This window comes from Cucumis sativus, chromosome 1 (genome assembly GCF_000004075.3).
Source record: "Cucumis sativus cultivar 9930 chromosome 1, Cucumber_9930_V3, whole genome shotgun sequence".
NCBI classification, from domain to species: domain Eukaryota; kingdom Viridiplantae; phylum Streptophyta; class Magnoliopsida; order Cucurbitales; family Cucurbitaceae; genus Cucumis; species Cucumis sativus.
The window spans coordinates 11,320,099-11,338,413 of record NC_026655.2 but is presented as its reverse complement, the minus strand read 5'-3'; the positions used below and the strand labels follow the sequence as shown (position 1 = coordinate 11,338,413).

Sequence of the window (18,315 nt, the reverse complement as noted above, 5' to 3'; positions counted from 1 at the left end):
ATATGAGTTGTATTGGGTTAAAAAAATTGATTTTTTCCGGTTGGGAGTTGAAAATTTTGGTTTAACTCAATCCAACCCGAATTAATATAATTATATATTATTTAATAAAAAAAACAAATTAGGTTTGTTAATTTCTTTTAGGACCTCCAGCGTCTTCTCCTTCGTCTAAACTCTCCAACGTCTCCTCCTTCGTCTCAACTCTCTGACATCTCCTCCTCCATCTTAGATCCGAGACGCATTCATTTCATCCCAACCCAAGACGACAAGATCTGTAGCTTCTGCCTGTCTTCGATCTCAACCTCTGCGTATTTTCCTCCGTCTCATATCTGAGACATCCATTCTATCCAAACCCAAGACGACGAGACTGGCCCGTAGCCCTCGCCCGTCTCCAATCTTAACCTTTGCGTCTCCTCCTCCGTCTCAGATTTGAGACATCTGTTCCGTCCATCTCCAATCTCATATCCCAATCCCTCCTCCGCAAGTACATTAACTTTCAATTAGTTATTTGGTTGTTTTAAAATAAATATTGACTGTAGCATAGTTCTATTTCAATAGTTTGTGGAATTCAATTGATAGTAGCATGTTGAGATAGAGAGACAATAGTATGTATTTTGAGTTTGTTGAGACAGTAAAGACAGTAGTATGTTGACAGTACATAATTCTATTTTGAGTTTGTTGAGACGTTAACATGTTAACAATGGCATAAAATATTGAAATAGCATAAATATTGAAGGTTGACAGTAGCATGGTTCTATTTTGAGTTTTTTTGAGACAGTAGCATAAATATTGAAATATTGACGGTATAATTGACGGTAGCATAATTTTATTGAGCTTGTGAGTTCATTCTTAGTTGTCTTGTTGTGATTCTGTTGAGTTTGTTATTTCATTGTTGGTTGGCTTGCCGAGATTCTGTTGAGTTTGTGATTTTATTGTTTGTTGTGTTGTTGTGACATTAATTATTGGTCATTCCCTTCTAACGGTAGATAAATTTTTATGTCCATTAGATATAACTAACCAATAGTGCAATGACCCTTCACAACTTGCTCGTAAGTACAACTAGACCAAAAATTACCATTTTACCGTTGTAGTTACATTTAACTTATTAAGTACCATTGATTCCTCTGATGTGTTAACATATTTTGGCAAATAGATTATAATCTTTTTTAAATAAATAAAATTCTTTTTAGAGGCTCCTACTATGAAGGAATCTTAATAAGGTTAGTTCCTTATTTTATGGAGAAGATATTTTTTTAATAAGATATATTAAGCGTCGTTTAAGGGGGCGATGAACGATATACTAGATAACCGCGATGAACGATATACTAGATAACCTACCAAGAAGAGAAGAGACGAAAAGAAGGTAAAGAACTTCATGTATATTTATCTCTAATATATTCACCATAGTTTACAGGCTTTTGAATAACCTATGAAGAAGATAACGAAGTGCATAGATTGATAAGGAATATGTCGACAAGAAGATCGCTGACTCGAGGGATCCATTCTAAAAGCCAGGGGGAGCCTGTACTGGTCTTGGTAGCGTGTCGATGAGAAGATCATTGAGAGATCAACTCTAGAATTCGGGGGAGCCTGAATCAATCTTCAAAGAGATTCAGGAACATTTGGAACCTGACATTAATATTTAGTTATGTTATAATATTTAGTTATGTTATGACTATTCAATCTAACATATATGACTAGATGTCTTCATAGGCAAGAGTTCACAACTCACTCAAGATTTAGGTCAAATCACCTATGGTCATCTTGGTGAAATGTGGTCTCAACTAGTAACGATCTTAATAAGAGAGATTATTCATTTTATGGTCCAGTCTTATACGAACTTGTTGTATAGAATACCTCTGCTCATTTTATGGTCCAGTCTTATACGAACTCGTTTTATACATGCAGGATTAGGATCAAATAATTTGTAGGATTCCAACCTTATCCATCTACTACATACCATTTAGACTATCCACTTGTATGTCTCCACATACATGTTTAGGTTAGCAAAAGATAACCTTTGATCACTGCAAGAAATCGATGATATCGCATTTTATCGCTTCGGGAACGTTGGGAAATAGCACCTTCATTGACATTGTAAGGTGTGTCTCGACAAATGTAATCTATCTGGACGTTGAATTCATGACCACCCAATCCCTGAGCCGTACACGTACATGTCGAAAAAAAGGAAACAATTAAATAGTTATTTCCAATCCCTGAGCCGTACACGTACATGTCGAAAAAAGGAAACAATTAAATAGTTATTTCCATTTTCCTAACGCGATGCAGATATACGTCGAAAAATTGGTGGTTATTCCTCTGATCCTCTATAGTTTCTCTCTCTGAAGAAACTTCACATAAACTTGATTCCTCATTTCCATTTTTCTCTCTCAGAAACACAATTCCCACCGATCAATCTTTGTCAAAGAATAGACGAAAGAGCTTTTGGAGGCGTTTTACAAAGAAATAGTATCATCGAGATTTGGAAGAGATTTGAATGACAATCGACAAAGATATTCTTTTATCATCAATTGTATGTTTAACCTAGAATTAATTTTGTAGCATGTGTTCTCTGTAATTTAATTATTTATGTATTTCATCTTTCCAAAGTCAAAACAAAATGTGATCATTTGCTTGCGCAATGGAATTTAATCCTTCCAACTCCTTATTCATTTCGTAAATGAAAAAGGTTGGGTGTAAGTTTTCCAGTACTTGGCAACATTTCAACTCATACATGGAAGGTGCATTGGATATTGTGAGCGGCACAATGAACACAAGTATGAACAAAAATACATGGTGTAAATTCACAAAATCAAAGAATCATAGTCAAATTCATAACAATTTTGTGGAGACTGGGACATTGTAAAAAGTTGGAGAACTCGCAATTGATTTCTAATTCAAAGTTCAAAATGGAATGAGTCCAACAATGATTCATTTCCATTCCTAATTAAGATTGCAGGGAAGTAAATGGAACATAACCCACGATATTAATCTTAAGGGTTAGGGCTGATAACAGATTGGTTTTCCATAGGGAATGTGGAGATGCATAATAGTAACAATTCTCAAGGAAGAGGACCGTTTAATATTATTGATGAGCTTTTCAAATGTAGCATGTATACAATGGTATTTCTCCCTCTAAAGCTCAAATGGACCATTCTCTGTCCAAGGACTAAACAAAGAAGCATGGCTGGCATTATAGCCTCAGTTGTTGGATCAAATCCAATATAAAACTACGATTCATACGGTGATAGTGGGTGACGAAGTACAAGAAGATATGCAGATGGAACAAAAATATGAACCCAAGCTGGTAAAAAAAAATGAGGTTCAGTAAAATTTACGCATTGGCTTTCCATACGTGTATTTGGCCTCGTCGGATTGTCGGCCTGTCTTTGTTGTGTTTGCTTTGTTGGAAATCTGTTTGCAATCAGAACTTTTGGACAACTTCCTAGAACAAGATTTAAAGCCTGATTCCATTCTGTTCTGGGTAGAATTTCATCTCGAGGAGAATCATATCCCATTGCCTCAAACTCCTGCAAGAATGAGTTCAGTTGATTAGTTAGTTGAACGAACGATCTTGGGATGTGAGGAACTAACAACAGAAGTGGAAAGTTATACCTTAGATTTAGTTGCATAATAGGGCGTTAAACAGGGATTTACATCCTTCAGCAAAAAATCATCTGGACTGCCAGGGGATGTTGGATCACATACACTGAATTCCTGAATTACATGAAGTCTAGATGAGTGATATTACATCTAGTAGATAAATATTAAATAGATGATGTCGATGTCCCTACTTGTTATCTTCCTAAACTCTTATTTTCAGAAATAATTTAACAGTAACCTCAAATTTTTCTCATATGTGCAAGCTGGGCAAGCGTAACAGAAGTCATGTGTAGCAACGGTACAACTTACAATAACAGACATGAAGATGGAAGGATAGCTTTTGTGCTTACCAATGAGTTAGAAGCATCTTCGTGATCATATGTTGGTGTGTGAGGAGAGATACTACCTTGTAACCAAGACTTTCCTGAATATTTATCTGCCTTCACCTGCTCAAAAATATAATGTCAGTTGTGCTATAAGGTAAACCGATCTCTAAAGAGAAAGCAGCAAAAACTCATCCGGTAACAGCTATTCAGTACAACAAACATAAAGTAAAGTCCAAATTTCAGTAGAGACTGTGTTCTAAGCAGTATGACTTTCATATTTCATATTAGAGGTATCCTACGTTTCAGGTCTTCCATGTTATGTTTCTCAAGGATACATGTAAAGAGCATTGCATTAATTCATACCTCAGCAAGGTCCTCGGCAAGGGAATAAAGCTGGCCAGTGAGAGTGGTGACCTGCTTTTGTAGAGTGGGGATGATTTGTTTGGCTTGCTTCAATTCTGAGTCCTGCTTTTCAAGCATATTTTGAAGCTGAGAGTTCATAACATCAGGAAATAACACTGCATTCTTCAGTGACTTTATTTCTTCTCTTTGCTTCAAACACAAATCCTTCAACTTCTCAATCTGATAGCATCAAGATAAGCAACAATGTTGCGTTAACAACCCATATGTGCAAAATTATAGCCACATCATTCACTAATCATAAATCTAAATAATGGATATATATATATATATTTCTCTTTTATATCCAGAAAAACCACAAAATCTAACTATATAAGTACTGAAATCCATTCACGAAACATTCAAACCTCACCAAAAAATCAAACATAGACAAAAGACCGAACTTAATAACGAGAATGCTATGTCCAGCTAAAGAGTATGATCTAGCATGACCAAAAGAATTCAACTACAAAATATTCTTATTCCTAATCCTAACTTGTCGTAAATCTAATAGGAAAAAAGAAAAAATGAAAATTTATCACAAGTGCGTTAAGTTTACCATCTATTCAAATTTGTTATGTAATTTAGAACTGAAGGTAAAAAGTGAAGTAAAATTAGGAATAGTATCTGCAGTCCTAACCTCTCTGTACTTCTCCTCCAGAACTAATTTGAGCTCAGTGATCTCCAACTCTTGGTCCTTATTCAAACTCAAAAGCTCTCTTTCACTCCTCAGCACCATCGCCAACGTCCTCGTATTCCCTTTCACCTCCGTCAACGCCTTCACCTCCTTCACCTCCTTCTTCTCCACCGTTCCCTTCCCAAACAGCTTCTTATGCAAGCCACCAAAGTTCGTCCCTTTCCTCGCCGTCTTCTTCAAATCCTCCGCAATCAAATCGGAAGAAATCACCAACCCAGCTGCATGCTTCAGTGTCTTCGGCTTCGAACCAGATCGCTTCTCCATAAATTTCTTCACCATCGCCGTCAAATTCTGATCCGAGGGCTTCACCTTAGCCCTAGCCAGATCAGAAGGCTTGGTTTTAACAAGGGCGCGCGAAGAAGAGGAATTAGGAGGGAGAGGAGACTTGATGTTGAAGTCAGAGGAAGAAGAAGGGTCGGAGAAATGGGAGGAAGTAGAAGATCGGATATCGTAGGAAGTGTAGCGAGAAGAGGGCTTCATGACCTTCGCCATGGATGAAGAAAAACTGGATACCTCGAAGACGTTGAAAACAAAGAAAAAAAATATAGATATCAAAAACGCAATGAGCTTGGAAGATGAAGAAAGATTGTGCAGTGTTTGATTTGATTCATTCAGAGGATTTCAAGGGTTTTGATTTTGGAATCAGAAGAAGAAGAAGAAGATGGAGATGAAGCAGAAGAGTTCGAATTTTTCTTCTCTTAAAAACAAAGGACGAATGTTTTCTTCTTCTTTAAATTTTGGTGTGGATGTGACAGGTGGCAGCTTCTGGAGCAATGTGTTGGGCGCTGTCTGAATTCAAATAATCATAAACTATATGTTGGCGGGAAAGTGAAAGAAGTGGACGAGACGTCGACGTTTTGAAGGATATGAAATTAATTATATTAGTTTTCTTTTCTTTTCTTTTTGTGAGAAAGTCCAATTTTGCCGGTGAAAATGAGGTTTATTTTAATTAAAAGAAAACACCTGGAATTTATCTCAATTATTGGGTATTGAATGCAATTGGAAATGGAATAATTGAGAAATATTTATTGAAATAGATAAATAGTGAGATAAGATGTCAGTAACCAACTTCATACATTCATAAGAATGTATGTATTGTCAATTTTTTGGTTTAATATTTGGCCTTTAATTTATACACTGCTTCATTTCCCATTCTTACTCAACATTTAATTGCTTATTACTTTTACTATTAAATCATATTTGTATTCTTGTTTTATCAAGTATTAAATAATAATGATCTAAAGAATCAAATAGTAAACATATCAATAAAAGTCAACATTACTTATCTTTCAAATAATTTAATGTAAGGCAGTAGAATACAAGGCTTCGTGATTCAACATGCACACAAACACAATCTCACCCTTCTTCACAGCACAAGACACAACCTATAGGTTACCTCACTATTCTCTTTTAGAAGAAATCAAGGGTTGATGGGTGAAAGAAGAATAAGAGTTTTTGAGGAGCAGTAATGTGATCATTTTCAAACAATTACCATATGCATCAATAAGCTATTAATCCATTCATTCTTCTCCACTTATACTTATACATAAATAACATGTAAATTGAACTGGTTGTTACATTCATACTCATTCTCAATCATTATCAACACAACTTGATCAAAATTACCGTTTAACTCCTGAAATTACTTCTCATTCCTTAATTACCATCATTCCTCTAATAAACAATTAGTTTGTGGTCTAACCACCAAATTGAGTCGTCCCCTATAATACCAATGAGAGGGTGGGTGGGGCCCCTTGCTCATGGCTTAGATTTAACATAGGGAACAACGACCTCTCTACATTATCTCTAATAACGAGTAGGATTGAATTTTGTTTTGCACTCTCTTTAGCTATTAAATACAAAGTGGGTCGTATCAATTATTGTGTCCCCATAATAAAGTATCTAAACTTAATCTCTATACTATAGACCGTTTAGGCTTTTTACTCGAATTTAATTTTTATGTCAACAAATAAAGTTCAAGTATTACATATTATAATCAGAAGATTTTAGTTTATTGGATTTAATGTTATAACAAGCAAATCACTTACTCAACAACATATTTATCGAATAATATCTTCATTAAATAATAAATTATTTTGTTTATTATTTACAAATCACGAATTTTATGACATAAAACTCAAGACTTCTAAGTATTTGAAGATCAATGAATGAAAATTCTATTAGTGTATCGAGAGGGATATTATATCCACTCCATTCCCCTGCAACTACATGGGAGATTTTTTTTATCATTATTATTTATTAAAATTACATATAATTTAGTTTAATTAAACAATAACTAGATTCAATTAGTTAATTTATTAAACATCATGTAATTAAATGAATGTGATATTCAATTGTTTATATTTATCATAACATATAGTTTTAGTATGACAATCTTATTCACAGTAATTGTAAGTTAACTTTAGATCTTATTCAAGACTAACTTTATATTATAATATATCTATATACATTTGTTAATCTTATCTTTATTGTAGGTTTTCTTTATATAATTGAACCATTCAATATTGATCTAATAGACCTACAAATTAATTAGAAGTTTCAATCATTCAAGATTAATTAATTAAACTATTTAATTACAGAAAAGCATAGCCATGGTGGTGGACATGATATGATTTGACACAAATGTTATTTGTTGTTGGTTTTAGGGTGAGAGCCCTACCTATAGTCCAAATAAACTGAAGTGAGATTGAAAGTGAGAAGAGAATTAATTTGTGATGAAGTGAAGCACTGAATCAATCACTACTCATTTACTCTAAAACTATTGTTATCAATTTTCATAACATATGAAATATACATATATAAAACCTAACCCCAAATCTCCTCTTCCCAATCCATCGCAAACGACTGATTTTCACCCACGTGAAACGACGCCGCACATTGATTTTCTCCACCAAGAACGATCGACCACGATGGAGTTACCGGAGGATCTTCCATTCTCATCGCCCGAATTTTCTCCAATCTCCCCGCCACATTTGCTCTCAGTTGGAGCAGTGAAGAACGGAATGACTTCAACTCATCCATTCTCATACGTTCCAGCGCCTCATCCCACCAAAATCGCTCGCTATTCCTCAATCTCTCCACCGCGCGCTTCTTCTCGATTTCAAATTCGGCTTCCGCTTTGCAGAGATCAAGATTCAACTCCGGGAGAGGGAGATACGCCTCCGCCGGCTTGGGCGGAAGAAAGTTTCCAGTGAGAAAGCGGTCGAGGAGAGCGTCGACGTTGGGATGGCCGAATGTATAGACTTTTCCGCGGGAGGAGAAGAGGAGTATGGCGATCTCAGCGCCGCAGAGAAGGGAAAGCTCGGCTGCCTTGTTGAAAAGTCCGACGCGACGTTTTGAGAAAGTAACCTGGCGTGTAGTGTTCTTGTCAAGCCTTTTGATCTCAATCTTTCGACGCCCTGAAGATTTCTTCATCGTCAAGAAAGTGAAAGAGGGTTTTAGAGAAAGAGTCGACCGTTAAAACTTCAAAGCGGAAGTGAGGATGACCTTTCCGCCTGTCCGAGACCGTTTTTATACACACGTGTGCGTCACAAATTAATTAATTAAACGAATATTTAATGCCTCAGAAAAATACTCTTATTATCTACTACTACATCAATATGATTATGACAAAAACTTATAGGAAACAAGTACAGACTTCAATCTTTCTTATTACTTTAAAGAATTTCACATCCTTCATTTAAGAAAATCTTGATTGTAGCTTTTCATATACCTCTAAGAAAAAGCATTAATAAAAACTAGAAGGATACCAATGTACCATCTCTCATCTCTCAATTAGATCTAACTAAAAGAGCCAAATTTAAAGATATAATTTAGTGAAGATACGTTGTTGTCAAAATATAAGGCATTACTACAAATCCATAGGCATTCAAAATTAGTCACATACCTTCCATATGGACATTCTGAGAGAAGAAACATCTTGAAATGGATACAACGGTATAATTTATAATGTAATTGCTATCAACATTTTAAAAGAATCATACAAAATTAACAAAATCATTCCGTAATAGACTTTAGCATCGATATACACCTATTAGCTTCCTATATTTATAATTTTAAGCTTTATTGCTATATTTGCAATGGTCTCAAATATAAATATCTATCCAATATTAGATAAGAAAAAAAGAAAAGGGAATATTTTGCAACTTTCTCTAGTATTTGAAAAGAAAATTCGGAATTAAAGAATTAGAGCAATTTTTTTAAGAACTAATCATCATCAGCAGCAAATACTGTTAAGACTTATTCTAACACACACACATATACATTGTAAATGACATTTCAGATCAGAGCTACCAGTAGAAGATATATCACGAAATCATTTGATGTCAAGAACTAACCTTAGTTAAAGAAATTGTTGGAGAATTCAGAATATCGACGTATTCCTCTTACAAACTAACTAATTCAATAACCAGATAAATTAAAATCCATAGGAAGAAAGATGACATGTCTTCAACTACTATCCATTTACTTACAAGAATTTCAAGCATCATCAGCTCAGAAACTTGATTCAAGTATCTCCTCAATCTACTCCCTCATTTCCTGCTGACATCGAACTGAAAACTTGACATTTCTTTTGGTCACTATAGGGGCACAAATGTCTGGAACATATTCCAAAAAGCGAGCCCACCGGGAAATCAACCATGAATAGATTAAGAGTAAACATGAAGAATCTGCATTATCATAAATATGGGCTGCAAAAATCAACCGAAGGGATCTTTAGTGTACTTAAAATCTCTTTTTTAGAATTGTACCATGTCCAATGCCTCCTCCTGTTTTATATGCTCTCTTTCACCTTCTACAAAAGCATCTTCATGAAAAGGATCTATACTTCTTTCGGCATTGGAATTATTTTCAGTATTTGTACTATCAAAGACAGCTCCAGTATTTACCACTCCATTTCTATAAAGAATATCTAATTCTTGAAAATATGGACATGTCTTACCATTTGCAATACTAGCCTTCCCAGTTACAACGGTCCTTTTGAAATATTTGTTCATATTTTCCCATTTTTCTTTGCACTTCTTTGCTGAACGCTTGTAACCCATCTTCTGCATCTCAATTGATATCTCCTCCCATATCGATCCTTTTGAGCCTGTAGCACGGAATTTATGTTCCAGTGACGTTCGAAGTGATATCAAAGATTGTACTTCGGCCTGAGGCCATCTCCTTCCACTTGGATCACATTTTAGCTCCTTCTGGATGCTGCTTTCACCTCCATCATCTTCTGCACATTGGTTTTCTGCTGGTCGGGAGATTTGAATTTCATGGCCCAGCAAATTTTGGATCAAGGAAATAATTGCTAAACTGCGAGAGGTTTCTTGGGCTCTTAACTCCTCATCCCTTTTAATTCTTTCAATCTCTCTCTGCTTCCAAGCTTCTTCTCTTACTGTTCTCTCGTTCTCCTTCTTTTCTATCATATCTATTAACTGCCTATGCATCTCCTCCTGCTTATCCATTACCTTCATTACCAATTTTTCCACAAAATGCTCGAGTGACCTTCTTGTTCTCTTTCTCTTATGGCTTAAATGCTTTTTGCTGCTAAAAACAGCATCACCACCATCTGAAGTTGAGCTGGAAACAAGTAATCAAGAGATTTGTCATTAATTGTTGCACTATATATACCCTATGTATCTATGCATGCATCATGCCGTGCCACTACTTAATTGGTCTCATAAAACTTTCAATCATGATAACATAAGCTGCTGTGTTTGTTTTAAATACTTAACGCTTTAAAGCCAAGGAATTCCGTGGAACAACTTGCGTTAAGCTTGTTTTCAGCAGTAGAGCAAGCAGCCATGAGAAAATTTTCCAATTTTACATAGAGACTTTTAAGGATAGGTACATTGGGAAAGAGCAGGATACTTTCAGCCTTGCAAGGGAGCTAATAATTTGGAAGCCAAAAAGGTAGAGTTAATGGTGGAACTTGGAAGAAGATCTTCAATGTTTTGTGAAGGTTACCAGTTCAAAAGGGGTAAATATCAATCATCAAATGAAAATTTCAAAATAAACCAGATACTGAATACTCTAACAAATAAGGCATGCATCAACATTGTTTTCTAGTTGCAGGAAGAAAAGGAGGTAAATTTCTAAAGGAAGCAGTAATTTGGATTGGTTTATCTGGAAGCGAAAAGATTGATGAGGAACAAAGGAGGCCAATTTCTCTTGTTTTCTTTATTTCTTTTTTCATAGACATTGTTTTCTAATCGGAAGAGGTTATACTCTTCTAAAGTGAAATTTTGGCTTTTATGAATTTTATAACTTCTTCATTAATCAATAAAACTTTAGGTTTTCTTTCAGAAAAAAAAAAAGTAAAACAAAAGAAATGGTCCCGAGTCTCAAACTACTGCAATGACAAAAGATCCTCATATCAGAAGTAAGATCAGGAACTTTCTGTTCAATTCACTCGATCCTAAACCCAGTGCCACAGTATCAGCAAGTGACACAACAAAAAGAAAGACCATGACTAACCATACAAGCATCAGAAAATGCTTCATTTAGCAAGGACCAAAAGCAATTCACAAGATTTCAACTTTCAAGAATCAAATGTCAACAGTTTTGAAATGGAAGACAGATTCTTGCACTTCTACATTTGATATCCAATACAATACAAAGGAGGTTGATGTACAACGTTTCTTCCTGTCCTCACCTCTTCTTTCAACTCTCGTCTTAGTTTTGTGTCTTTTGATTGCTCCTATTATCAGTTTAAAGAGACAACTGATTACCATAATTCTCAAACAAGCATTAAGTAGTCCTGAACTCTTTTGTACAAATCCATTTTGAATGATATCTTTCCTTCAAAAGGAAAGGTAAAATTTTCTGGGACATTATGATGATTGCTAGAGATGGGAACTTTTTAAAAGGAGAGAAAAAGAAGAATCTTTTATTACTCTGTTGACCTTGTCATTTTCTTACTTCAATTTTATGCACTCTCTAAAAGGAGTTTTTTGTAAAATTACTTCTTCTTCTTATTAATGCTATTGGTGACATTTTGGGAATCTCCTGTTTGTATTTCTTTCTTTTTTTTCTCTTTTCATTTCACTTAATAGTTAATAGTGAATAAAAGAGAAAAAGTTTCTCCTATTAGAATTTCCAATTCTTTTATTCCATTTTAAGGAGAAAGGGAGCGAGACCTAAAGGATGAAAGTAATACATGAAAATTTTGTTGAAATAATTAATAAAATAATTTTTTTTCAGTTTTTTCTTCTTAGAAATAAAAGAAATTAAACAAATTTAGAATGAAGAGAGGCCAAGGAAGTGACAAAACTGAAAGAACAATTTCTTTTTCACATATTATAAGAATCACTTTACAGGGAAGCTTTTCTTTAATCCTCTTACCTTTCCATAAGAATTCAGAGGTCACCAACACAATACAATTGGCATTTCCTAAACAAATCTCAGACACCCAATAACTCTTAAGAATATATATAATATTATGAATAATTAAAGTAAAGAAAATTGAATAGTTCAATTGAAGAACAAAAACCCTCAATTCTTGAAGCGTTTGTAAAGTTCAGAGTAAAAACTCACCACGAATCGTCGTCCAATTGAGGTTCTTCACGGCTCCGGCTCAAATTCTCCGCAGCAATAGCAGCACCGGATCCGCCGTTCTTCGTCTCTTCCTCGGAGAAGTAATCGTTTGCAATGATATCGCCGAAGCTGCCATTATGCTTGACTTCAGGCTTTTCATCTTTTGCAGAGGAGTTGAAGTACTGACAAGGGTCAATATTAGCCACACAGAGCTGATCCCCAGAAAAACCACCCTCAGGCGAGGAAGAAACGCATTGGAAACTCCTTAGGGATCCATCGAAGATGTTTTCGGCCTGAGAACCGGCAGGGGACCTACCGTTGCAGCGGATGGGACGGAGCTTCTGAGGCGGCGGTGGAGGGTTGGAGAGGTGGTTGATGATGTCGGTAGGGGGAAATACAGAGGATGGAGCAGCGTAGAGGAGGTCGGTGGGATCGGGAAATGGAGCAACGTGCTGAGGGAAGTTGTCGGAGGTGGGTATCCGGTGGTCGGCGGTGAAGAGGTCCATCGGGGGGGTGGGTGAGGTGAGAAGTGGTAAAATTTAGCGGCGGGGAGGGTGTCGGGTGGGTGAAATTGACGAAGTAAAAAGGTTAAATGGGAAGTACGTAATTACGTAATAACCCTTATTCTTTTTTGACAATTACGTTTAGTTATCCTTAGTGAAAATGGGCTCGGGTCCTTCATTTTTGGATCGGCCCATCAAACACACTTTCTTTTAACTTTTAAGTTTTCCATTTCACATTGTTTATGTCTTTCATAAGTACATTCGATACTCTTCCATATACTTCAAAATTCATTCATGTAATGGTTGTGTATGAATCCCAATGCCATTCTTCTCATTCCACATTATCACACTCCAATGCAAATCACCTTTTAAACCTCATCGAGGATACCTAACTTCATTTTAAATTTAGTAAATCTTTGGGTGATAGAGATACTATAGGAGTCCATGTCAAAACTAAAGGCAAACTAGGGAGTAGGAAACTATAAAACCATTGCCCAAATTAACAATTTAACCAATATACATCATTTCTTCCTAATCTATATTTCCTATTTGAATTTTTCTTATTATAAAGATCAAAACCCAATAAAGTATGTAGTGTAGTGTACCATATAATACTTTAAATTTCTAGTTACACCTTTAACTTGGCAATATTTTCAATCAACTTTGTATAAAAAAAAATACCATCAAATTTGAATAAAAAGCATGGTGATATGACATTTAACGAGTAATGATGTGTTTCAAATGTTAAATATTTATATAATTTGCGTTTTCTTTAGAAAATTCAACAAAGTACCACCCAATAAAAGAAAAAAAAAACTACCCACTTGAAATATTATATTCATATTTCCAATAGGATGATACAATTACTCAACTAACATCGATTAGGCACGATAGGTGTTCACGGTTTGGTTTAAAGTTAAAATTACACCAAATCGAAGAATACAAAAAAAAATCTTATTCGAAACCAAACTGAACCACTTATCTATGTCAAACCGAAGTTTAGGCATAAATAAAACTGAATTGAAACTGAACCGCTTATGCTTTAATATTAGAATCGAAATCCTTTATAAACATTATACATAATAAAAGTCCTACTAAACTACAAACATAGTTTAAATTAATTTCAAGACATTAAAGTTGAGAGTCCATCAAAATAATCCATACAAAGTTACACTTATAGTCTACCCTAAGTTAAACTTATATATTTAATTCTTTAAGTGGTTTTGTTCGATTTTAGAATTGGTTTAGTATCTTAAACCAAACCAAACCGCATAATAATCAGTTTTAATTTAACAGAAATTGAATCAAACCGTATACATTCAATTTCGTCTCGATTGCAGTTCATCGATTCAGTTTTCAACTATTTTTTTAACACCCCCAATCCATGATAACTTCAAGGTTAGAGATTATCTCTTATGGTCAAACATTCTCATCTACATTTTTTGCATGTCAATAAAAAGAAATATTTTCATAAAACGATAATCAAAATTTTATGAGAAATTGTCATGAATAGAAAAAAAAAAAAAACTATTTACTTAAATTGACTAGTAAATTGACTAAAGAGAGTTCCCTCAATTTTACTACTTTTTAAAATACTCTTACTTTTATTTATACAATACAAAATATGAAATATTTAAATACATTGAATTACAAAGTTTAGACGATAAATTTGGGGTTTGTCTAACAAGATCCTAATTATATATCACTTTATCTTTTATAAGATTTTTTTTTAACTTTTAATTTTATATGGAGTGGGTTTTTGATAAATTTAAAAAGAAAAAAATGAGATATAAAATGGATCATTTTTATAAATAGTAAAATAAATTAAAATATTTACGAGCTATAACAACATTTTGAATTCTATTAATGCTATAAACTAGGGCGGAGAAGAAGAATAGCAAAATAAATTGTTTACTTTAGATAAATGACAAGTTTTTATTTAAATTGATAAAATAGCAAAGTTGAGTCTTAAATACAATTATTCAAGAAACCACAAATACCCTATAATTAAAATCAAACTCCATGTAAATTCAGTAGTCGTTTCATATTTTCTTCAAATTGTGCGAGTTCAAACATAAATAATTGGAGTTTCCACTTCGTCCCCTTCAAACAATCCAAAGTCTTCATACATTTAACGCAAATTAATGGATTTTTTCTTATCAGCTCCTCTAACCGAAGAACCACATGTCAAACAACCTATTGAAAAGTGGTAAACTGTATAGAGGGTGAAAGTACCAATTTCAAGCTTAATGAAAAAGATAATATCAAATTCGTTCAGCAAATGAAATAGTTAGTAAAATCGGATAGGTATAAGATATTAAGGTGTTGCAGGAAAGTTTTGTTTTAGTTTGTTCTGATAGATAGCTTAATTTTCTTAAAATACTGGGCTACCCACAATTTCAATCTTTACAAAACACAAGACGGCAACGTAGGGCAATGAAAGAGATCTTAAAATGAAGCCAGTAAAGACTCTAATTTGTTCAACTCAAATCTCTCATGACATAAAAAGTCATAATTATATGTAATATAGAAAATACCTTATACTAACGAATGGTAGAAGATCGACAAAGAAAGGGTGTAGTCTATAACATCATTCATACTCGACAAATACTATATTTGGAAAATCTTAATTCTATTGGTTATTATAAAATTTGGTTAGTTAAACAATTGTGATTATGATTTAATGGCACTATTAAAGAAATTGTTCTTATCGTTAGTTTTATAACAAATCTATCATAACGTTAAGTTGTTTTTGGATTAGAAAATTATATGATTATATGAGCAAATAAATATTAATATTTGAATATGTGAGCATGTTATAATACAAATAGTTTATCACACTATTTAAAAGCATAAATTACAATGTAATTGTGTCAGCAATATATGTTATACATTCTGTCAAATATTGTATAACTAATTTGGAAAGAATAATATTGTCCTGTAGTATGTACAAATATATTGTAATTCTATAGAAAATCAACGTAATCAAACCTAGCCAAATTAATCAATAAGTCGACTTTTGTTAAATTAAGAAAAAAATATAAAATAAAACAAAGGGAACAAATTAAATATATTCAAATTGATACTTTTCTTATATTTTCCAAACAAATATGTGCATGACCATAAACGCACAAATCCATATTGTAGAAACAATGACCAAAACTAGGGATAAATCATGTCGTGAGGGTCTCAACCAGGATTATAGAAAGTTCAAGATCTAATTCACTCTCTTTAACAAGGTTGTTTCCTTACTTTACTACGCATCAATTTAAATCTTTGGATATTGATGTTTAAGCTTAATGTCTCATCCTTACTTAGAACAAATTTTCTCTAGTCTATCTTGTAACTTTGTTGCGGGGATTGTTGGAAAAGACTATGGGCCTTTGGCCGAAAGCAAAGTGAGTTTTCTTGTCCCACATTGATAAAATTGGAAGAAGTAAATGGGTATAAATAGTTAAGTACTATTAGTTTATTACAAACTATATTGATGGTGATTGTATGACATTGTCGCCACATGTGTTGTTGTTTTTCTTATTGGATGGATGGGTGGGCTTTGAAGTTGCCTTATAGCTTTTTTTTTGCCACGCATCACAGTTTGGGCCAGTTCTCCAGTCGTCTTCCACGTCTCTATTCGTCTACCCAAATTGATGCTCTTCACGACTGCCGACTTTTCCTCTACGCCTCCCCTTCACTCGAACCTTCAGATGGCAATTGGCGGGACTCCATTATAAATACATCCCTTCTCCTAGTTCTTCATCGTTCATTTCTTCATTCACCCCACAAAACCTCTTCGTCTCTCTACCTCTACTAAAAGTTTTAAACAAGTTCTGTCATTGTTTCTATTCCTATTTCAAGCAAGTGCATGTCAAAAGTAGAGAGTTGTGTTAACCTTGAAAAACAATCGACATCATAATTAGCACCACAGTCTGACCGAATTTGCTTTCAGAACAGTGATTCGTCATGGTGTAGCAAGTCATTTTGATAATAATTTATGTTATTTTTACAACATCAAGCATGTGATTTGCTATAAAACTTATTCGTGCCAAGAAATTAGGGGCCTCCGAATTTGTCATTTTTCATGTGATTCCACTTTAATTCAAATATTTTGGTAAGTCTCGACTTATCTTACAATTAAGTAAAATTAATTGATAAGTGGGTGATTGTAAGAATTAGGTGTTTTGTAGAGATGTTGACTGAGGAGGGTGAGATTGGGGATACCTTTTCTATTCCATTTCATTATCCATGCCTACCAAGGGAATTCCCTATCGAAACTTTTCTCCCTCTCATTGTTTTTCTTTCCAAAAAAGCCATCAATGAACGAACTAAATAATTACCAATATATATATATATATATAATATTAATTATATTCGTTATTAAAGAATACAATTTAAAACTTAGAATTTAAAACTCAATTATAATATATATTTAGAATAAGATATGTTATTAAGTAAAAAGAAAGGTAAGAAAGCGGGATGAAGAACGGGGTAGGGGCAAGCCAAGGAGGAGAATAGAGAATGTAGTTTTAGTGACTCTTGGAAAATTTCTCCCATTCCCTCATTCCGTGACTATATCGAAAATGTTCGTGTCACATGGATTGGATTGGATTGGATTGGAAGGAGAAAAACAAATAGAAACTATAAAATAAATAAAAAATATAGAAGTAACTTTTGAAACATGGAATTAAATTTATAAAGTAAAAGTAATTGAAACATGAAATCAAAATGTATACACAAAATGAAGGAAAAGGAAACACTAAAATGTAAAAAGTTGGAAGTTGATGATTCAAGCTTAAAGGCCACCAAATGTATTTGTGAGCCTTAGTTAGTTTAACAACTTTTTTTTTTTCTTTTTTTCTTTTTTTTGGAAAATGAACATGAAAATGGTAAACTAAATATAGGGGTTTATAATTTTTACAATTTCATGTACAAAATATAAAGTTGAGGGTGGGTTGAGCATCAATGTTAGGACATAATTATTAGAAAAAAAAACTAGAGATCAAACTAGAATTGGGTATTTAAAGAGAGCAAGTTGATTTTTGAACTCTTGTTATGACCAAAAGTCTCTTACCAATACAGTCATTAAAGACATTTTGGTAAGTATTGCACGTCAGTACATCATTATTACAAATTTGACCTTTTTTTACGCATACAAATTTTGATTTTTTGAGGGTCATGACAAAGGACCATCAAGAAAAACTTTTTTTTTAATACAATGTTTATTTTGATGGTCATGTATGTCAAA

General features: G+C 33.8%; 3 protein-coding genes across 3 annotated transcripts; all 3 read right to left on the bottom strand.

Annotated features, from left to right (window-relative positions):
• Positions 1-3,227: 3,227 nt before the first annotated feature.
• LOC116402895 lies at positions 3,228-5,738 on the bottom strand. The gene is made up of 6 exons (XM_031883325.1): positions 4,966-5,738; positions 4,290-4,508; positions 3,951-4,046; positions 3,613-3,714; positions 3,353-3,527; positions 3,228-3,301 (listed from the first exon to the last, which is right to left on the bottom strand). Exons 1-6 carry the CDS (start codon positions 5,512-5,514, stop codon positions 3,228-3,230), a joined length of 1,215 nt encoding a protein of 404 aa, XP_031739185.1. The 5' UTR covers positions 5,515-5,738.
• A 2,009-nt stretch (positions 5,739-7,747) lies between these two features.
• On the bottom strand, positions 7,748-8,620 carry LOC101216951 (agamous-like MADS-box protein AGL62). Its single transcript, XM_004139562.3, has one exon. It carries the CDS (start codon positions 8,455-8,457, stop codon positions 7,849-7,851), a length of 609 nt encoding a protein of 202 aa, XP_004139610.1. The 5' UTR covers positions 8,458-8,620; the 3' UTR covers positions 7,748-7,848.
• Positions 8,621-9,346: 726 nt separating this feature from the next.
• LOC101216718 (trihelix transcription factor GT-2) lies at positions 9,347-13,158 on the bottom strand. Its single transcript, XM_004139561.3, has 2 exons — positions 12,571-13,158; positions 9,347-10,614 (listed from the first exon to the last, which is right to left on the bottom strand). The coding sequence occupies exons 1-2, from the start codon at positions 13,074-13,076 to the stop codon at positions 9,783-9,785; spliced, it is 1,338 nt and encodes a 445-aa protein (XP_004139609.1). The 5' UTR covers positions 13,077-13,158; the 3' UTR covers positions 9,347-9,782.
• Positions 13,159-18,315: the final 5,157 nt, after the last annotated feature.